The sequence below is a fragment of the Kogia breviceps genome, chromosome 14 (assembly GCF_026419965.1).
Source record: "Kogia breviceps isolate mKogBre1 chromosome 14, mKogBre1 haplotype 1, whole genome shotgun sequence".
Taxonomy (NCBI): domain Eukaryota; kingdom Metazoa; phylum Chordata; class Mammalia; order Artiodactyla; family Physeteridae; genus Kogia; species Kogia breviceps.
This window is the reverse complement of record NC_081323.1, coordinates 60,021,242-60,043,490: the sequence shown is the minus strand read 5'-3', so window position 1 is coordinate 60,043,490 and position 22,249 is coordinate 60,021,242. Positions and strand designations below refer to the sequence as shown.

The following is a 22,249-nucleotide window of genomic DNA, read 5'->3' as shown; positions in this document are numbered from 1 at the left end:
AATTAAAAAAAAAAATCTATTTACTTCCCTCCCTCCTCACTGCTGCCCCCACCATAGCCTAAGCATCCAAGCATCTCTTGCTGCTTCTACTTCTATGTTGCTCCTAACTGGCCTCCTTGCTTCCTTTCCTGTCCCCTTAAAGTCTCTGTTCCACACTAAAACCTGTACGGAGAGTGAGATTTTAAAAATGTAAATCACAGCATTTCACTACTCTTCTCAAAACTGGTCAGAAGCCTAGACTAGAAACCAAACTCTTTATTGTGACCCCAAGACATGCATGACCTGGCCCCAACCTATTCCCCCAGTCTCATTTCCCTCTACTTACTCCTCTCTCACTATGTTCCAGCCTGATTACTCTTGGCGTTTTTCTAAAATGTACCAAACCCTTTGTATAAGCCATCCCCTAGGCGTGAAATGCCTTTACATTCTTTGTGTCTCATCATCTGTGTCACTTCCTGGATTCCGAATCCCAATGAGACCGCCCCTCTTTTACTTTCTCTCAGAGTACCCTGTTCAAAGCAAGCTTTGTTGAAGGATTCTCTCCCCAATTCATCAACTTTTGGGAGTTGGCACAGTATTTCCTTAAGAACGTGTCACAGGAGCACCAAGATTTTGGTCTCTCAGCCATAAAGGGCAGCCTCCAGGGGCCTTTGGTAGCTGCAGCCCCTGAGGCTGGTCATCTCTAGCTTCTAGAAGCTTCTATTTATCCCGGTGTGCCATACAAGTATGATTTTTTTTCCTCTGCATTCCTGGCTTTGAAAAAGCTGGGAAGCCTACACCACACATTTCTTAAGGGTAGGGGCTGTGTTTGGATTGTTTATGGCTATATTTTTAATATAAACTATAGTGTCTGGCACATCGTAGGCACTCAGGAAGTCTTTCTTGAAATAATGAAAGGTTTTATGGTGGTGACAAAGGTGGTGGAATTGATAAGGGTGATGGTGATGATAAAGAAGAGGATGGTGATGGTGATGATGGTGGTGCTGGTGGTGCTGGTGCTGGTGGTGGCAGTGATGATTATGAAGACTTTGGTGGTGGAGATGATGGACTCAGAAGACGTGGCCCATTGCTTTAAAGAACTTAAAAAATTTTTTTAAAAATTTTATATTGGACAATAGTTGATTTACAATGTTGTGTTAGTTTCAGGTGCACAGCAAAGTGATTCAATTATACATATACATGTGTCTATTCTTTTTCAAATTCTTTCCTCATTTAGGTTATTACAGAATATTGAGCAGAGTTCCCTGTGCTATACAGTAGGAGCTTGTTGGTAATCTGTTAAAGAGCTTTTATTTAAAAAAACCCTGATCTGTCTTCTTCCTCTGTAGCCAGCCTAGAAAAATCAACTGAAGGTGGATTTTGGAGGAACGGTGGTTGAAGCTGGAGGGAGAGGCTATTGAAGACCTTCTTACTGCCCCAGTTTGCGGGAAGGCCGCCCTCCCTCCCAGCCCACCCAGCCCTTCTCACTGTGCTGGGCGCCCGGGCGCCGTGAGCGGTGGGAAGGGCTGCGGAGGGCAGACTCCTGGCGCACCGGGCCGGAAGTAGGAAGTTGAGTCGGTGGTGCGAGGAGAGGAGCTGGGCTTGGGGAGGAAAGGCAGAGGCAGGGCGTAGTGGGGTAGGTCCCGGGGCGCAGGTGAGGGGCTGAGGGGTGGAGCCAGGGTCGGAGGGAGGGATCGAGGTCCGGAGGCCGGCTTTCCGGCTCCGAGCTCAGGCACGCGGGAGGTGGCGCGGGGGGTCCCGGCTCGGCGATGCGGGTGCACCTGGGCGCGCTGGCCGGCGCGGCGGCGCTGACCGGGGCGCTCAGCTTTGTGCTCCTGGGGGCCGCCATCGGCACGGACTTCTGACACATCATTGACACGGAGCGGCTGGAGCGGAGCGGCCCGGGGGCGTGGGACCCGGCAGGGGCCGCCAACCGCAGCCAGCTCGAACCTCTGAGCTCGCACTCCGGCCTCTGGCGGACCTGCCGGGGTAAGGATGTACCCGGGGCGGTGGCCGCCACCGCCGGCCCTGCACGGCGCCGGGCTCGCCCGGGACTTGTGGCTTGGAGCGCATCCGCTCCCCAAGCCCCGGGGCGCGAAACGCGGTATCTGGGGTCGAAAGGGAAGGTGGGCAGGGCTTCTGGGGCTGCCTTCGTCGTTCCGAGAGGCGCTCCGCTCAGCCTGCGGCTGCTCGGGCTCCGCGCCCGCCCTCCAGAGTGGGGCACCCAGAGCGGGCGTCGGGGCGAAGCCTCGGTCCGGGGTCCGAACCCCGGGGCCCCCGCCCACAGAGTCCTCTGCCCCATCCAGTCCAGAGCCCGTGCGCGCCGCTGATAAACCCCTTCTGGCAGGAGAACGTGACCTTCAGCGACTCGAGCCGACAACTTCTGAGTCCGGGGAGGGTGGGATGGGGGAGGACCCGGGGCTGGACACCAGTTTGGGAGCTTTTGTCCAAACAGCAGGCGGGGTGGGGTGGGGGGCGTTGGCGCTGCGTTGGAGAGGGCGGTCGGGGCGGCCTCTGGCACCGGCGGGAGAGGGGAACGCGGTTAGGAGTAGGAGGCGGGGTCCACTTGCTCCACCTGTAACGTGTGGTTGAGGATTCATTCAACAAACGTTGGCTGAAGGCTTTCTGTGCGCCAGGCACCGTGCTGCTGCCAAAGCCCCAGGCCAAGGGCACTCAGGGGGCGCACAGACTAGCTGGTGAGACCGAGGTGGAAGTGCACAGTTACATTTCAGGTGACAAGCAGCACGAGGGAGGGTGACTGGGAGCCCGAAGAGACACCTAAACCAGCCCGGGGAGCTAACTGGCTCACCCCCTTGTCAGCCTTCTCTGCATCCTTGGTGTTGAGAACCAGCGCTTGGCAGTCGCAGGGATGCAGTAAATATTTGTTGAATGATTCAGGAGAGGCAACCAGGAGGCAGAGGACCGCTCCCTCTCGCCAGGGACCATGTGTCTGTTGTTCCTGGCTGATCTCCCAGTGCCTGGCACGTTGATTGGAACTCTGGAAAGGTGGGAGGATATAATTTGAGAAAGCAAACGGGCTGAACAAACAGTGGAGGAAGGAGGGAAATCAAAGTCATAGTTCAATTCACTGAGGCTCGCAGCTGGCCAGACATGGAGCTGAACGCTCTCCATCTGTGTCCTCATTTAAGCTCCACAGCCTCCCTATGAAGTCGTTTGTCATCTCTGTCTTAATCTTTATTTTTCCAAAGAGGAAACTGAGGCCCAGAGAGGTGCCACAGAAAGGACATGATGAGGAAATGAGGACTGAGTTCCACAGACCTTGAAAAGTATGTGCAGCTTTTGATAGACTTACTGAGTGAGGCTTGGGGATGTGACTCTTAGAATGAAGACAAGTCCCTAGCATGGCCCACAAGGGCTGCCAGGGTCCCTCTCCAACCCCACTCTCCCCTTTGCTCTTTGCTCTCCGGCTATGCTGGCCTTGGGCCAGTTCCTGGAGGGGTGCTAAGTTTCCTCCTGCCACAGGAACTTTGCACATGCCATTGTCTCCAATTGGAGTCTCCCTGCTCCCATCCTTCCAGCTTGACTTGGTCAGCTCCTACTCGTGCTACAGGTTGTGTGACATTTTTTTAGACCCTGAGCTCCATGAGGGCAGGGACCACGTCTTTCTTGCCACTGCTGGATTCCCTGTGTTTAGCACAGAGCCTGGTATAGAGTAGCCCATGAGCCAAGGTTTGCAGAGCAGGCATGAGAGTGAATGCAAACTCTCTTATTTAGAGGTGGAACTCAATCCAAATTTGTTGAATGACTGAATGAGTATATGAATGAACCAGACTGTTTCTCTAAAGTCCAGTGGTGGGCTGGAAAATATTTAACAATTGGCTGTCTGCGGGAGGGGAGAGTCTTGATTTGTGGCATTTGCCAATCTCTGTGGTGTAAATATTCCCACTGTGGTCAGTTTCAGGCTGTCAACATGATGTCAACTGGCTCCTCATACTGCTGAAAACTTAACAGCTGACTCTCTGATATAATCCAGCTCTAGCACACCACTGAATGAAGTTCCATCGAAGGAGATATCCCCTGGATGCTTGGAATATGAGGGGGCTGGAGGAAAGGAAGTGGTCTCACGAACTCTGTCCTCAGCCCCAAGCTGCGCTAGGAGGAACTTTGGGTGTTCTCAGAGCATTTCAAGAATAATCAAGAATTCCCGTTCAAAAACTCCTGTGTTGGCTAACAGTTAGGCTTCTGAATGTAGTGCTGTGGTCCACAGAGAAGGTAGCAAGGAGATGGTGTATCAAGCTACTACAGCCTTAAAACAAAGTTGGTGTCTCTTTGGACTTTAAAGTTGTTCCTGTGCAGCTTATTTTATTTTTTATTTATTATCATTTTTATTTTATTTATTTATTTTTGGCAGTGTCGTGTCTTCGTTGCTGAGCGTGGGCTTTCTCTAGTCGCGGCGAGTGGGGGCTACTCTTTGTTGCGGTGCATGGGCTTCTCATCGCGTTGGCTCTTCTTGTTGTGGAGCATGGGCTCTAGGCACGAGGGCTTCAGCAGTTGTGGCGCGCGGGCTTAGTTGCTCCGCGGCATGTGAGATCTTCCCGGACCAGGGCTCTAACCCGTTTCCCCTGCATTGGCAGGCGGATTCTCAACCACTGCACCACCAGGGAAGTCCCCCCCAGCCTCTTTTAGATGCAGTCACATCTATGGCCCTTTGCTGGGCTGGGTGCTGGCATTCAGCCTGCTTATCACATCAGTGAGTAAATTGGATGGCTAATCACAATCACCACTGGTCTGGCCTCTTCCTGAAACTTGATAATGAACCAACCCTGTGTTGTCCTGGGTTTTGAGAAACAGGCAAAATTCACATCCACAGTCTCTTCATCTGTTCCCTTGGCCCTAGGTCTGACCCCCTGCTTCACCACCAACTAGGCACATGGCCTTGGGCAAATTCCTTACCTCTCGGAGCCTCAGTTCACCCATGGGAAAAATGAAGATAACTGTCATGTCTCCTCATAAGGCTAATTCAAGGATGAAGTGAGAGATTGTATTTAAAGAGCCTCATGCAGTGTCTGGCTCCTTTAAGTCTGCCGTGTAAGTGTTAGCTGCTCTTACTACCATTGTAACATTACAGAGAGGAGGCTGCTGCTTCAGACCTTGTGCTCACTGCAAATCACCCCCAGAGAGAGCTTTTTCACAGAATCTTTATCCCCAGAAAGAGTTTTGTTGTCCAAGTTCTTTTATTATATGAAGACGTTTCATTCCCTTTATGCAGAGCCCATAGAGGAGAGAGGCCAGGTGACAAGCAACATGTTCTGTGAGTCAGCCTCCTAGACAAATCCCCTTGGGGGTGTATGGGAAGAACCATTGGTTTTTCCTCCAAGAAAATCCAAGCAGGTAGCCTACTTCATTACCCAATAAAAATCCACCTTGCTTGGATGTTTTATCTTCCTGATTAGCTCTGGGGATGTCATGGGTTTGGTTCCCTGGCTAGAGACTGGAACTTGTTTTGGTGGCGGGGGGGGGGGGGGGTCTTCAAATTCAGCACAGTTTACATAAAAGAGCCACAGTCTAGAATCAACCAGGCTAGCTGTATCAGCCAGGAGTCTTTTGATGGTAAGTGATGGAAACTCAAATCATACTAGTTGAAACAGTAAAGGAATTCCTGGTCCACGAAACTGAAAAGCTCAAGCCCCCTGGGATCCAGAGCTAAACTCAATTTCTTTTTCTCGTCTCTGGGCTTTGCTTCTGTTTGGGTTCTGCTTTCAACTAAATCCTCTCCAGAATCAGCAACCTAAGCAGATGGAGACTGTTGCCCAGTCATTCTGCAAAACCTCCAGGTAGGTCTCTGACTGGACTAGATTGGATCACGTGCCCAGGTCTGAGCCAATCAGTGTGGACAAAGGGAAGGAATGTGCTGATTGGCTGAGCTGAGTCATGTGCCTCTCCCAGCCAGATGTGGGGGGTGGGGTCAGCCACATCATAGGTAAGGGCCATCTTTCTTCCCAGCTGTGTGACTTCTGGCCAGTCACCTGCTTCCATAAATGGGCTGTTTTATAAACAGCAAGGTCCTACTGTATAGCACAGGGAACTATATTCAATATCCTGTGGATGGAAAAGAATATGAAAAAGAATGTATATATATGTATAACTGAGTCACTCTGCTGTATAGCAGTAATTAACACAACATTGTAATTCAACTATACTTCAATAAAATAATAAATTAAAAAAATAAAGGGGCTGTTTTGAGATGAAATGAGATCACGGAAAGAAAGCATCCAGTGTAGGGTATCACCCAAAGCAGGAGGTCAGTTATTGTCTCCTCCTTCTGCTCTAAGTCATATTGTCTCCCTGAACCTCAGGCTTCTCATCTGTAAAATGGAGCTAATCATTGCAAATGCCTTCGCTTAGTGCTGGGGATAAAACATGATGAGACAGGTGGGGTCCTTGCCACATACGCTTAGTGTCTAGTGCAGGAGACAGATAATAAACACATGGACCAGTGAATAAATTAACATAAAATGGCTTCAAACAGTAGTAGGTGTAACAAAGGAAATAAAACAAGGGCATGTAATAAAAGGAGGTGGGGACCACTTTCAGTGGAGTGGTTGAAGGGCAATAAAAATAACAGTGATTACAGAACAGGTGCTCTGTGCCAGACCCTGTCCTGAGGTCTTTACATGTTTCAACCCATTTAATCTTCACAACAGACCCATGAGGCAGGTACTGTTATTATACTCCTCACTTTTCAAATGAGGAAACCGAGGCACAGAGAGGTTAGGTAAGTTACCAAAGTTTGCACGGTAACTGGTTGATCTGGGATTTGAACCCAGGCAGTTTCTATTCTTTTAGAATGATGCTACACCGAGGGTAATTCCAGTATAACGTGAGTGTGCCAAGACCGGAGGCCACGGCAGACCACGGGAAAAGTTCCTAGTCTGTTTCTTGGGTTCAGAGTTCTGCTATCCTCCACTGCCTACAGTAGGAACTCAACACGTGAGAACTAAGATTACCATGTAAGAAGTAATAACACAAATAATGTTGACAGGTCATTTTTTCCATCAAGAGCAAATATGTACTCAGGTGCAAGAGATCTTTTCGACTCAGAAGTGCTTTGTTGCAAAGGAAAAGCAAACCCAGAAAAATGCCAAGACGTTCATGCCAAGGATAAGTGTGTGAATGATCCATTATTGCGCTGTTCAAAGAATAGCTCGATGGGGAAAGCAGCCTTCCAGAATGCTTGCGAGGTCAGGAAGCCGCAGGGTGGTTAGCGAAGTAACAGTCCTTCTCTTAAAGAGAGCAGAGAAATATTCTCCAGAAACATCAGAAGCTCTGGCAAAAGAAGGAAGTCTCAGGAACCATTTCCCAGAGGGCAAAGTGTCACTATCTTTATTTTCAAACCTTGTCAATATGACTTGGAGACTCCAAGAAATGCTCAGATATAGTCAGTCCTATTATGCCTGGTAAGGAAGTGGATTTTTTGTAAATTTTCGAGTCTATTGTCATCAGAACATAGCTTCCTTGAGGACGGGGCTGCATGTTAGTTATCTTCCTGATCTCCAACTTTATTAGTATTATTAACTCTAGACGGTAATCTCAGCTCTCACGTCTTGAGCTACTACTGTAAACACTGTAGTGGATTGAAAGGTATCACCCCCCCCCCCAAAAAAAAAGATGTGTCCACATCCTAACCCTCGGTACCTGTGAATGGGACCTCATTTGGGAAGAGTAACTTCGCAGGTGTAATTGAGTTAAGGCTCTCGAGATGAGATCATTGTGGATTAACCTAAATCCTGTGACAAGTGTCCTCGTAAAAAAAGGAGAATCATAGAGGAGAGAAAAGAAGGTCATAAGAAGATGGTGGTGGACAGGGATGCTGCCACGAGCCAAGGATTGCTGGCAATTGCCAGAAGCTGAAAGAGGCAAGGAAGGATTCTCCCCTGGAGTCTGAAGGGAGCGCGGTCCTGCTGACACCTTGATTTTGGACTTAGCCTCCAGAACCGTGAGAGAATAAATTCCTCCTGCTATTAAGACACCTAGTTTGTAGTAATTTGTTATGTCAGCTCTAGGAAATTAAAACAACTATCTCATCTATAGAAAAGAAAAAAAAGGGGTTCTGAAGAACCTAGGGGCAGAACAGGAATAAAGACACAGACATAGAGAATGGGCTTGAGGACACGGGGAGGGAGAAGGGTAAGCTGGGATGAAGTGAGAGAGTGGCATGGACTTATATACACTACCAAATGTAAAACAGATAGCTATGGGAAGCAGCTGCATAGCACAGGGAGATCAGATCGGTGCTTTGTGACCACCTAGAGGGGTGGGTTAGGGAGGGTGGGAGGGAGGGAGACGCAAGAGGGAAGAGATATAGGGATATATGTATATGTATAGCTGATTCACTTTGTTATAAAGCAGAAACTAACACACCATTGTAAAGCAATTATACTCCAATAAAGGTGTTAAAAATAAATAAATAAATAAATAAATAAAGTCATTGGGTCTCACCTGGGATGAGCTCATCTGGAGACTCTGGACTTCGTTCCATCGGCAACGACTCTTGTCCCTAATGAGGTCACATTCACAGGTTCCTGCTGGATGTGAACTTCGGAGCCGCCTTTCAACCCACTACGCCCTCTGCTGTCCACTCTCAATATAGTCGCCAGAGCGACCTTTAGAAACAGAAGTTAAATTTTAGTTTCTTCCACCCCAAACTGTCTGGTGGCCTCCATCTCATTCAGAGAGAAGTACAAAATCTTCCCGATGGCTCAAGAGCCCCACGTGAGCTGCTGTTAGCTCTGCTTTCCTCCTCCACTGCCTTGCCCTCCCTAACTCCCCGCTGCCCTCGCCGGCTTTCCCCAGCCTCAGCTCCAGCAGGCACACGCCCTCGCATCTCAGACTCCGCCCCCGCTCCTCCCTCGGTCCCTCCCTCTGGCCCTTCCTTGTGCACAGCTGCCTCCCTCGCCTCCTTCCGGTCTTTGCTCCAAAGTCACTTCTTCAGTGGAGCCACTGCCCCGGCCCCTCCTCTGCTACGCCCCTCCCCAGGAGTTTGTCACCACCTCTCAACTTTGTCACTTATTTGTTCACTTGCTTGAATCCACACAGCCCGACGAGGGCAGGAGTCCTGGTGGATTTGCCGCTGAATCCGCTGTGCCGGGGACAGAGCCTGGCACAAAGCATGCACTCAATACACATGTGCTGAGTGAATAAGCGAACGAACAAGAACAATATTTCCCTCGCAGGGTGTGTGAGAATTACTTGAGCTGATACTCGTACAGCACAAAGTCTGGCATAGCCGAGCCTCGATAACTGTTGCTATTAATAATATTATTATCATCATTATTATTAGCAGCAGTGGTGTTGACTCCCCCCAGCGTTTGGGTGCTGGCTCACAGGAGGCGCTCAGTGAATGTTTGTTGATTAACAGAAGGATGTTAGTAACCTGCTGTCCTCCTGTCCCCCCTAAGCTATGCATGGGACATTGTGATTCTGCTGCCTCAGCCTGATCCTGCTGATTTTTGGGGGGGATGACAGGGTTTCTGAGCTTCCTCCTGCGAGGCCCCCTCCTCCTCCTGCTCACGGGGACCCTCTTCCTCTTTGGAGGTAGGTGCCCACCCTGCACGGGGTCCAGGTTCCAGGAGGAGCTGTGCCCGATTCCCCAGAAGGGAAGGGTTGGGGGGGGGGTCCCATCGCTTCTGGGGCTTGGTTCCCCCCCCTGTGATGTCCTAGCTGGAAGGGATCATTAGTTTCCCACCCAGGGTCCCTGGGTCTGTGTTCCCAAGAGAGAAGCATAAGGGTGAGAGCAGATTCTGAGAATCATTATTTCACAAAAGAAGCGTGTTATGAGAGCGTCAGCGTTAGGGCCATGGGCTGGAGGGAGACCCTCTCTCTGGCCACCCTCAGTCTTTCATGTGCTCCTGCCATCCTGACAGGCGTTGCTTCGATTGATTCAAACCAAAATCACAGGACTTCCCTGGTGGCGCAGTGGTTAAGAATCCACCTGCCAATGCAGGGGACATGGGTTCAAGCCCTGGTCTGGGAAGATCCCACATGCCGCGGAGCAACTAAGCCCGTGCGCCATAACTACTGAGCCTGCGCTCTAGAGCCCGTGAGCCACAACTACTGAGCCCGTGTGCCACAACTACTGAAGCCCGCATGCCTAGAGCCCCGTGCTCCACAACAGGAGAAGCCACCGCAGTGAGAAGCCTGCGCACCGCAATGAAGAGTAGCCCCCGCTTGCCACAACTAGAGAAAGCCCGCATGCAGCAACGAAGACCCAACACAGCCAAAAAATAAATAAATTAAAAAAAAAACAAACCCCAAATCACAGCTGGTTGTTTTCTGGCCTCCCTGCTTCTGGTGCATTTGAAATGGACCTTAAAAAAGAACAAGAACAGTAATGACACACACACTCAGAATCCATGGAGGGAAATAAAGAAAAGTAATGCCTAGAGGTGAGAATACGGTGAGGCTCCGATCCCCTCCACCCACCTGCTATTATTATTAATATTGGCATTGATAGTTTGCCCAGTGTCTAATTCTCCAAACAGCACCTTCCAGGAGAACTCTCCTGATGGAGAAATTCCCTAATTTGCCACGAAACAGGCAACGAGCACTCGGCATGTGGCAGGTGCCAATGTGGAGCTGAGGTGTTCATTTAAATTAATAAAAGTTTAAAGAGCCACGTGGGGCCAGTGGCTGTGGGACTGGACAGTGTGTTCTAATAACGTATGGATGGAGCACTGCCGTGTGCAGGGTGCTGTTCTGGGTGCTGGGCAGCCAGGGTGGAGTCTCTGGAGCTCACATTGGGGCAGACAGGCATTAGTTAAGTCGTTTCACAAACACATTCTGACCTGGGCAGTGATGGAGGGCCATGTGATGCTGTGAAACCCCACGGTGGGTTTGACTGGCTCAGGGGGGGTCCAGGGATCGCCAGGAGCTGAGACGCGGGGATGGGTGGGAGTTAGCAGTGGCAGGAAGGGAGGGGAAGGGAGGAGGGGGCACGGGCAGAGGGGCCGGCAGTGGGAAGGAGGGCAGTACCCGGGGATGGGGGTCTGATCTCCTCCCTTTGCAACCCCTTTAGCCCTGGTGACCCTCGCGGGCATCAGCGTCTACATCGCGTATTCAGCCACCGCCTTCCGGGAGGCGCTGTTTCTCCTGGAGGAGAAGGCCCTGCTGGACCAGGTTGACATCCGCTTTGGCTGGTCCCTGGCCCTGGGCTGGATCAGCTTCATCGCTGAGCTGCTCACCGGGGTGGCCTTCCTGGCAGCAGCCCGCGTGCTCAGCCTGAGACAGAGGCAGGACCAGGCCATCTGAGCCGCGATGCCTGGTCGTGGTGGGAGGGAGGGGCTTGGCCTGGGGGCCTCATGGACCCATCTCGGTGGGCAGCGGCTTCCTCCTCCTCCAAGGCCACCACCTGAGAGCCGCTGTGTACTGGGCTCCAGCCCTGGCTGTTATCTGAGTGCTGCCTGGCATGGTGTGTGCTCTGTCCAGGCACGTGTGTCTCGTGTGGGCTGGAGGAGGCTGAATGCCAAACCCATGAAAAAACAAAAGCACCCCCTTCATCGTGTACAGAACTTACCGATTGCAACTTCCGTGAGTCTCCTCTGGCTTCACTTCATCCTCACTCCTGCCCTTTGGATGGGTTTCTCTTCTTTGTTAAGGAAATGGAGGACCAGAGAGGTTAGGTAAGTGTTGCAAAAATACACAGCAAGCTAGAGGCATGTTCTTTATCACAGCTTTTCTGACCAGGTTCATGCCGGCTGGCTGCGACGTGGATCCTGTGTGTGGAGGATGCTGGGTCTCAGACACCGGGCTTCATGCTTCCCGAGACCTGGAACCAGACAGGAGACACCGTGGGAAATTGGAGGGAAGACAGCAGAGATCTGGGCTTCGCAGCAACCAGGAGGTGGACGTGTCCTCCCTGACCCCAACCGGGCTCGTGCTCACCTGGTCTAGAGTCCTGAGGCTCAAGCAGAAAAGGCTCAGTTAATGCAAGGATTCTCCGTGGTCAGCGACTCGCTTTTGAAACATAACACAGTCATCCCAGAGATGAAAGCCCCTCTTGGACATTCAGGTGGTCAGTGGTCCCATTCATGTGTCACTTCACAGATGCCAGGAGGTCCTCCTGGGAGGAGAGGAAGGATCAGGAAGCCCACAATTAGCAGGAAGGGCAATAAGCAAACTTGTGATGCCCAAGGAGCACTCATTGGCAAGCTCACCAGGGAGGAGAGAATTATCCGCACTCACAGTTAGTGGGAAACAATAGTCCTCCAAACACAACGAGCATCTCCTGGACCATCAGCTTCGCACTTAGCCTTCATTCCAAACGCTAAATGTGAGCTCAGGACACCCCAAGCCTGTGATAGAGATAGTTTCCACATCAAAGTGTTGATGGAGCCCAGTTCCCAGGTGTAACGTCCAAGGCTGGTGAGATTTAAACACACTGGGAAACACATAACCAGTGTCATCTGCTAAGTCCTCTGACGTCCCCTGAATAAGGCCTATGCATGGGGATCAGCAGATCTCGACCCTAACACCCCACTGCAGTCACCCGGGGAATTTAAAAAATGCCCAGGTGTCACCTCAGGCCACGAAATCACAGCCTCTGGGGTTGGGGGCCCAAGCACCATTAGCTTCCAGAACTGCTCCGTTTTTTTCCCAAAGTACAGCCTGGGTTGAGATAAGCACCAGAATGGCTTAGAACCCGGACAGATGCCTGTGTGTAACTTTATAAAACACAGGTGGGATTTCCTGTGGTGATGGTCTCAGCTCCATAAGAGGCTGCATTTGGGGGAACAACAACAGAAACCTTAAGAAGGAGAGCGGCCTGGCATCTGGTTCATACTAGCGCATCTCAAATTCATGGAGATCTTCTGAAAACGCAGCCTCTGATTCAGTAGGTTGGGTGCGGGGCTGGCGATCCTGCACCTCTAACCAGCTTTTATGGGGAGGATTCACACCGCGGAAACACACACTGGTCTCCTTGAAAGCAGCAGGGATTGTGACTCGCTTCCGTACTAGCATGGGAGGTCTGTACTATCACAGGCCGGGTCCTGGTGACATATTGCAGCCCTTCTGTGAAATAATGACACCCCATAGCAGTTGTGTGGCCAGAGGAAGATGTTTTCTTGGCGTGGCTGCAGCGAGTCTGAGTGAGGGGTGCACCTATCTCCTCGGCCCTGTTGGTATTGAGCCCTCTTCAGAGAAGACTTGGCTCCTCTGGGGTGAAAATCACTCTAGTTTTGACCCAGCGTTTTTATCAAGTGGGGTGGAAGTTTGGTCTAGAATATGGAGTTGAAAGTTTCCCACGGAGTTGGTCAATTGATAGGGTGATCTTTGGGGACTAATCGTAACACTTTGTCCCTCCCCCAGAAAATGCCATCCCTCTTTTAGCCTGATATTTCGGCCCATGGGGATGGGGGCCCCAAAGTGGCCGCACGTCCAAACCCATCTGGCCAGAGTCTCTGAGTCAGTGGGTCTGGGTGGGGTCCCACAATTCACAGTTCTCCCCAGTTCCCAGGTGATTCAGACGCTCCTGGTCTGGGATCACCCTTTGTATCACACTGACCTGGGAGTCTGTTAAGTGGCAGGGCTGGTTGTCACCTTCCTGCATGTTAGAATCACGAGGGAATCTTAAACCCCCTGATGCTGGGGCCGAATCCCTGCTCAGATTGTCTCTAGGGAGGGAGTCCAGGCACCGACCATTTTTAAGGCCTCTTCAGATGATTCCAACATCAGCTAAGCTTTAGAACCTGTTCCTGTAAGATGCTGAGTCATGAGATGTGGGGAGGGACTGGGGAGCCTCAGGTTTAAGAAACTGCCCGAGGGGCTTCCCTGGTGGTCCAGTGGTAAAGAATCCACCTTCCAATGCAGGGACGCGGGTTTGATCCCTGGTCGGGGAAATAAGATTCCACATGCCACGGGGCAACTAAGCCCACACACCACAACTACTGAGCTCACGCGCCTCAACTAGAGAGCCTGCGTGCTGCAAACGATAGAGCCCACGCACTCTGGAGCCCACGCGCCACAACTAGAGAGAGAAAACCAGCACGCCACAACTAGAGAGAAGCCTGCGAGCCACAACGAAAGATCCAGTGTATCACAACTAAGACCCGACGCAGCCAATAAATAAATAAATACAATAAATTCAAAAAAGAAAAGACAAGAAACTGCCTGGGCAGGGCTGATGGCAAGAGGTTTGGGGACCACTGGTGTGGACCATGAGAACACCATTATCAACCACATGATGTCATCATCCTTACCATGACCTCACCCCACCATGACACCCTTACTCTCACCATGACATCATCCTCCTGACCATGACATCATTACTTTAAACTATGACAGCCTCATCATAACATGACCATCGCCATGATGTCATCATCCTCAGCATGGCACGACATCATCACAGCTGAAACCCATTAAGTCATCCCTTACCTGCATTGCTCAATGAGCTCATCAATCAATCAGTCGTTCAACAAACCCCCGAGGACAGGCCATTTCATGCCAGGAACTAGGGGCAGTGACCCACCAGAGCAAGCCCTTGCTCTCTGAGCCGCCACACGGTTGAGGAGAGACAGGCAGGTGAAACATATGGTTGTTGGTGATGACTGGAGATGACCGAGGCAGGGTACAGGTCAGGGAACTGAGGCACAGGTGGACTAAATTAGGGAGAGAAAGGGTGCAACTAGGACTGAAATTCACATTTGCCTGATTCCAAGATGATTTCCTTCCCACTTCTGCCGACCCTGTCTGCTCTTGGGTTCAGGATGTTGCTGTTGCTTCTCTTTCTCTCTAGTCCGGAAAAGCGCAAACTGAGTGGATGGCTCACAAAGCTCCATGGCACCGCGTGAAAGTGGTTGCAAAACCAGCTGAGGACAGAAAAAAACTTTCACAAAGCGAGAGCAACCGTGCTAGTGAGAGAGCGGTCTTTGCTGCCACCTGCTGGTCACATGGTGGAACTGAGGCTGGACTTGATATTCCAAACAGTCCAGGGACATTTGTTTTCTTTCCGCCTCCTCAGTGCCCAGCAGCGGGTTAAATACTGCATACTGCAGGGCAGGGTTTCTCAACTGGGGAGATTCGCCGCTCCCTCTCCACCTGGGGCTTTTGGGAATGTCTGGAGACATTTTTGGTTGTCATTACTGGGGACGAGTGCTACTGGCATCTAGTGGGTGGAGGCCAGGGGTGCTGCTCACCTTCCACAGTGCACAGGATGCTCCCACCACAAAGAATCGTCTAGCCCCACACGTCAAAGTGCCGAAGGTGAAAAACCCTGCTAGGGGAACGAAAGGAATAATAACAAGAGAAAGCACGTGTGTTCTAAAGGAACTGACAACGCGGCTGAAAAGAATCTCATTCATTAAATAAATATTTACCAAACACCTGTTATGTGTCAAGAACTGTTCTGAGGGGCTTCCCTGGTGGCGCAGTGGTTGAGAGTCCGCCTGTCGATGCAGGGGACACGGGTTCGTGCCGTGGTCCGGGAAGATCCCACATGCCGCGCGCGGAGCGCCTGGGCCCGTGAGCCATGGCCGCTGAGCCTGCGCATCCGGAGCCTGTGCTCCGCAACGGGAGAGGCCACAACAGTGAGAGGCCCGCGTACCGCCAAAAAAAAAAAAAAAAAAAAAACCCAAGAAAAAAAAAGAAAAACCGAATGCAAAGGAATCAGGGTGCAGGAGAGATCCTCAGATCCAGGGGGTGGGTGACACAAAGGGGACTGTGAGCTTGTTCCGGGCTGGCAGGCAACGGGGGTCCGGGGGCGGGGCGTGTTGCGCAGCCCCCAGGGCAGCGCAGACTCCCAGCCCTCCTTCCACCTACGACCCTGGATCCCTGCTTCCTCCCTGCCCCCTGGGGGAGGGGGATGGTCACCTGGCTCTCGGGAGGTTCCCCATCTGGGATTTGAGGGCCTCTTGGGATGCAGGGACTACAGTATGGGGGAGGGGAAAGAGGAGGAAAAAGTGACAGAAGAAGGAGGAAGACTGGGACGAGAAGGTGCAGAGAAGCAAACAGCATTTATCATGCACCTACTACACAACAGGCGCTCCTCACCCGTGCCATGGGGTTCGATTCTTACAGCATCCCTAGGAGGCCAGCGCCCCGGGCCCTGGGCTGAGGCTGGGAACACCCGCGGCTGCATGGTCCTCCGCGCAGAGTCTGAGTTCAAAGCCAGTGTCATCCATGCCGAACTTCTGATCTTTTGCACTATGCGTTGCCACCCGCATCTCACCTCTTCTGTGATTCTCTTGGGTGGGGGCGTAAATTTTATTCTGCATCTTGTTACAATCAGCCGTGGGTGCTGTGGGTCTTTTCAGAGGCTGCAGACAGAACCCGGCTTTGCAAGCACTTTGCCCTCTCCTTCCGCTAGGCCCGCCTGAAGGAGGAGCCGGGCAGGGTCAGGCCCCAGGAGGAAGGTGTTTCTCTAAGGTGTCTGGGAAGGGAAGATGCTCGTCCTAGTCTCTCACCATCACGGCTGCCCAAACCTCTGCCCTGGTGGATATGAGACTCTTCTCCAGCAGGGGCTGTGAGACCCCCAGGATCATGCCTTGGCCCAGCTGAGACTGGGGAGTGGTGCAAAATCGAGGTGGAGAGGTCCGAGGAAGGCGGGGAACAGACGGATGCACCTCTTCCTGCTCAGTGTTGTGGCTTTGGGGACGTTCCTGTCTCCCTCTGGGCCTCAGTCTTCTTGTCTGTAAAATGGGCCCACGGGTGGTCCTCCCCAAGCCCGTTTCATCCAATTAAATCCCACACATGTCTCCTGAGAGCCTTTCTGTTTCAAGTCCTCTGCCAGGTACTGGGGACGCACCAGTGAGCAAAACTTATTGTTTTCACCAGGTCCCATGAAATATCAGGTGTGAATGTGATTTTGGGGTCTAGGAAGTCCCTCTTAGGAGAATGGCATCCCCTGTCCTGCAGGCTCTCTGGTGGCACAGCTATCCCACCACCCTCTCTCAAACGCAGGGGCCCAGCCCAGGGGACAAGAGACTTTGTTAGGTGGGGCTGGGGCTGGCAGCGCAGGAAGTGTGGTTCAGGGAGAAGGTGGCGGGTGGGCTCAGGCAGCCGTGCTCCAGAGCACTTGCTCTTCTGCTTCCCAGACGTGTGCCTTGGGAAAGTTCCTTCTCCTGCTTGAGCCCCAATTTCTCACCTACCCTACAGGTGTGAGCTTGTCACAGTAGGACTGACAGATGGAGAGGGAGGACATCACCTCACCGCTGCTCAGATGTCCCTGACTGTCCCCAGGAGGCGTCTCCTCTGTGCTCAGCCACGAGTGACCTGCTTTGGCCTCTTCTGGAAGCCTCCTGGGAACACCATTTAGGGTGGGTCACCCGGCACGCATGCCTTTCTTACACCTGGGAGCACTTTAGAGTTTCCCAAGCTCCTGGCTCCTGTCTGACCCTTGCTGCTGTCCTGCAGGGAGGGGGCGTCCACCATGGTTTCCACCGACGGACGCTCCTCCAGAGGCTCAGGGAGGCCAAGGATGCGTCCAAGGTCACGGGCCAGGACCAAGACCCAAACCCGGTGTTCTGATCACTGAGCCGAGCTGTGTGCTTCTGCCTCCTCGTCCACCATCCTTGGGGTCTGAGGACCTCCTGGTGGCACCTATTGTGGTCACAGTGCTGCTGCACCTGAGGGTTCCTGCCCTTTCATCAGCAACCGCAGTAAGTTGCTAGGATTGCAACCGCAGGGCGGGGAGACCTCTCCCTCTTAGGAGGACACGGGGGTCCTCTCAGAACATCGGCATTTGTTCCATGTTCATTTCTATTTCCTCAGTTAGAAATGCTCAATTTAACGTAAATACTCGGAGACCCGGAGGAGGAACAAGGCTGTGATGACTAATAAAATATTTATGCGTTGGGAGAGCTGACTCCCCCATCCCCTGCCTCCCTGCTTCTTTGTGGGGTTTGCTCCCTCCTGCACCTCTCTGGATTGTTGAGTCCTTGCCTGGAAGCAGCAGCCTCGGGAAGCCCGAGAGGTGAGCTGAGGCCTCACCTGTAATCCCCGGAACCAGCTGTTTGTTTTTCTCTTTGCCTGGGACTTGGTCCTCAATCTGCACCACGGAACCAGCTGGTGTCAGACCTGGATGGTCTGATATCCGCATCTGATCTTCACCTTTTACCCATGAGGCCCTTTGAGGTGAGGTGTGTGCTAAGCGCGCTGTACTTGCCTACCTAAAAATGGGCCTGCTGTGGGTTCAAGGGTATACTCCAAAAGATATATTGGAGTCGTGATTCCAGTACCTGTGACCGTCAGTAGAAAGAGGATCTTTGGACCTCCCTGCTGGTCCAGTGGCTGAGACTCTGTGCTCCCAGTGCGGGGGGCCTGGGTTCGATCCCTGGTTGGGGAACTAGATCCCACATGCCTGCCGCAACTAAGACCCGGTGCAGCTAAATAAATAAATATTTTTTAAAAAAGAAAGAGGGTCGTTGCAGCTGTAATTAGTTAAATTGAGATCACACTGGATTAGGGTAGCCTCTAAACCCAATGACTGGTGTCTTTATAAGAAGGCCATTGGAAGACACAGACACACAGAGAGGAGGCCAGGTGAAGACAGAGGCATAGAATGGAGGAATGCTGCCATACGCCGAGGAACATCTGGAGCCTCCAGAAACTAGAAGAGGCAGGAAGGATCCTACCCTGCAGTCTTTAGAGGGAGCATGACCCTCCCGACATCTTGATCTTGGACTTCTGGCCTCTAGAACTTTGAGAGAATAAATTTCTGTTGTTTTTAGCTGCCCAGTTTGGGGTACTTTGTCATGGTGGTCCTGGGAGATTAATACAGGCACTATAACAGTATTGTTTTAAACATCAGAATAATAACCACAGCTACACTATCAAGTGCTTACCACCTGCTGAGTACACATTATCTTCTTCAGTCTTAAGATACCTGTGAGGCAGGTGCTGTTATTTTCTCTTCCACAATGAGGAGACTGAGGCTTAGGGAGGGGAGATCATTGCCCAAGCTGCACCCCTGGTAAGAGGTGGGGGGGGATGGGTGGAGGCTGACTGATCAGCATCTGTGCTCTTGAGCACCATCCCTGCCTGTCTCCTTTGTTGCTTCATAACAAGTCACCAGAAAAGCAGTGGCTAAAACCAGCAACCATCATTTTTTATCCTTTGTGGTCTTTGAGGGTCAGGAATTCAGAAAGTGCTCAGCAGCTGGTTCTGGTTTGGTCTTTCTCATGCAGGGGCTGGAATTGGAGCAACAGGGGGTATAGCCGAGCAGGCAGAGCACCCCTCTGTGTCTCCTCAAAGCCTTTCCATACATCTTGAGACAGGCTGGGACCTGGGACCTGGGACACTTTGCTACAGTGCTTGCACCTGCACAAAGGTCTCCTTGAGCAAGAAAATACAAAGAAACTGTAAGGGACTAAAAATAACTGCGTGCATGCCCAGTTGGGGCAAAGTATGGACAACAAGATACAAAAAGACCAAAAAGCCTAACTGCCACTTCTGAAGAGCTGGGAGCAAAAACAGGGTGTTGGGAGCAAAAGCAGGGTACTGTGCATGCCCCCTGCACCCAACAACACCAAAGAGGGGGGCAAACTACCTAAGCCCTAGGTACAGTACAGTCATTTCTGTCTCCAGGAGAGGTAAAGCCTTGTTGGCAAACGGTGATGCGACTACTTGAATCCCTACCTCCTGATTCTACACTCCATGGCCTTTTTCATTCTCCTGAATGAGTTCTCTGGTCGCAGGTACCTGCAGTGGGGACCACCTGTTGCCAGATTTTTCTAGGACTCCAATTTTCAAAGTATGAAATGATACGGATTAAATCACAGGTCACGGTTTGGAAAGCAGGATCCCTGAGCCAAAGCCCTGGGGTCAGCCTAGTGTTTCTTAGACCAGAGGGATGCAACAGCGGTGGTCAGAGGTCCTGCACTCCCCTGGCATTTTCACCGTGGCCTCTCAGCCCAGCAAAGGGCCAGCAACAAAGGAAATGATGAGAAGGCAGAAGAAAGCCTGGTGGGAAGCAGGAAGCTCGGCCGGATTAGTGACTGACCAGAACTAAGTCATCAAAGGGCCTGCATGAAAGATGATCACTCAGGGAGCATGAAACAAAGGCAGTTTAAGTGGTGAGAGACCAAAAGTGAGGGATCAAAGACGCATTGGAATCACAGCACAGCCGTCTGAGAGCTGCGAGCTGAGAGCTGCGTCAGCCTTGACTTGGGGGGCTGCAGGAAGGGCAGGGGTGTTGTGTTGACCCAGCGAGGATTCACTTTTAAGCTGGAGGCAGGTGTTTCGGGGTTGGAGAACTCGGGAGAACGCCTAGATAATGGCCATCGTCTTTAGTTGTTGTTGTTTTTACCTGGTATTTTGAAATAATTATAGACTCACAGGAAATTGCAAAACTAGTACACAGAGTTCCTTGAACCCCAGGGGTGACACCCTGTGTACCTGTAGTACAATGTTAACATCAGGAAATTGGTGCAATGCTAAGGTGAGGACAGACCTCATTTCTGTGTGTATGTGTGTGTGTGTGCATGCGTGTAGTTCTATGCAGTTTCCTCCTACATATAGATTCCTGTTACCGCCACTGTAATTAAGATGCAGAACTTTACCATCACCCTAAACAGGACCCTCGTGCTACCTGTTTAGAATTGCACTCCCCACCCCTTCCATCCCATGTGGGATCCCGTTTTCCATTGCCAGAGTTTTGTCATTTAGGGACTATGACATGAGTGGAATCATTCTTCTTTTTTTTGTCTCTTGTATTCTGGATTCTAGCGTTGCTGTTGAGTAGTTCAGAGTTGTTATTCTTTTTCTTTTTTTAAATAAATTTATTTATTTATTCTGGGCTGTGTTGGGTTTTTGTTGCAGTGCGTGGGCTTCTCATTGCAGTGGCTTCTATTGTTGCGGAGCATGGGGTCTAGGCACGTGGGCTCCAGTAGTTGTGGCTCGCGGGCTCTAGAGCGCAGGCTCAGTAGTTGTGGTGCACAGGCTTAGTTGCTCCGTGGCATGTGGGATCGCCCTGGACCAGGGCTTGAACCCGTGTCCCCTGCATTGGCAGGTGGATTCTTAACCACTGTGCTACCAGGGAATTCCTCAGTATGTAACTTCTTGAGACTGGCCCATCTTCTCTCAGCATAGTGCCTATGAGATGCACCCAGGGTGTGGCCTGCATCCATAGCTCTGTCCTTTCTGTCCCTTAGTAGTTTTCCACAGCATCGATGTGGTACAGTTCACTGTTCCAGTCAATCACTGAAGGACATGAGAGGGCTTTCCAGCTTTTGGCAATTGGGACCATTGTTTTCACTGAATGGCACATGGGCTTGAATAGGGAGGCTCCTCTCCAAAACATCCCTAAAGATGCTTTTAAAAAAAAAAAAATTTATTGAAGTATAGTTGATTTACAATGTTGTGTTAATTTCTTCTGTACAGCAAAGTGACTCAGTTATACATATATATATTCTTTTTCATATTTTTTCCATTATGGTTTATCACAGGATATCGCCTAAGGATGTTAAATATGATTTAAGGGCGTTGATTTAAATGCCCCCGTAATGTCAGCTGGGCTATCCTTTACAACTTCTGCAAGAAGAATTTCTCTCATGCCTCAGAGACAAAAAGGCAATGTTCTTCTTCAACCGTTAGTAGGTTTTTATCCAAGGAAACTGGGAATCTTGTCACTTATGGAGTTTCTTTGCTTTGGCAACTGGGAAGATGAGTTTGGGGGCTGACAAAAGAGTGAGGGAGCAGGAAGGTGGGAGAGATCAGTCACCTTTGTTCAACTGTGGCCACCTTGAGTGTCAGAGCCATGAACTGTCCACCTTTGTACCTCCATATGCCAAGCACATGGTAGGATGGAGGATAGCTGAGCCCAGGGATGCTGAGTCCACCGTCTTCTCCTGTGGCTCCTCCCCAGGGTGGGGGGGGGGCGCTCTCTCCAGTGGGTCCAGCCAGGACCACAGGGCTATGAATACGCCATGAGCACATGTGAATGTGGGGGATGGGAGGAAGGTGAGCCTTCAGAGCCCTGACAGGTAGAGTGATGAGAGGGACCCAGACTTCAGATCTCACTGCACAGGAAAAAAATTTGGAGGACTAAGGTTTTGGTTTTTTTTTTTTTTTTTTTTTTTGTGGTACGTGGGCTTCTCACTGTTATGGCCGCTCCCGTTGCGGAGCACAGGCTCCGGATGCGCAGGCTCAGTGGCCATGGCTCACGGGCCCAGCCGCTCCGCGGCATGTGGGATCTGCCCGGACCGGGCCACGAACCCGCATCCCCTGCATCGGCAGGCGGACTCTCAGCCACTACGCCACCAGGGAAGCCCAGGACTAAGGTTTTTTCCTACCCATTTTTTATCTTGCCAAGTCAGTC

The 22,249-nt window shown here is 51.3% G+C and overlaps 1 protein-coding gene and 1 long non-coding RNA gene across 2 annotated transcripts in view; both read left to right on the top strand.

Moving 5' to 3' along the window:
- The window catches only part of LOC136792522 (uncharacterized), a 118,468-nt gene that overhangs the window by 14,707 nt on the left and 81,512 nt on the right, over positions 1 to 22,249 (top strand). The gene's annotated exons all lie outside the window — the stretch shown is intronic.
- TMEM114 (transmembrane protein 114) lies at positions 1,749 to 11,318 on the top strand. Its single transcript, XM_059038445.2, is given in 5 exon segments — positions 1,749 to 1,968; positions 2,286 to 2,366; positions 9,399 to 9,451; positions 9,453 to 9,534; positions 11,015 to 11,318. Coding segments are annotated over 5 exon segments (669 nt in total). The 3' UTR covers positions 11,248 to 11,318.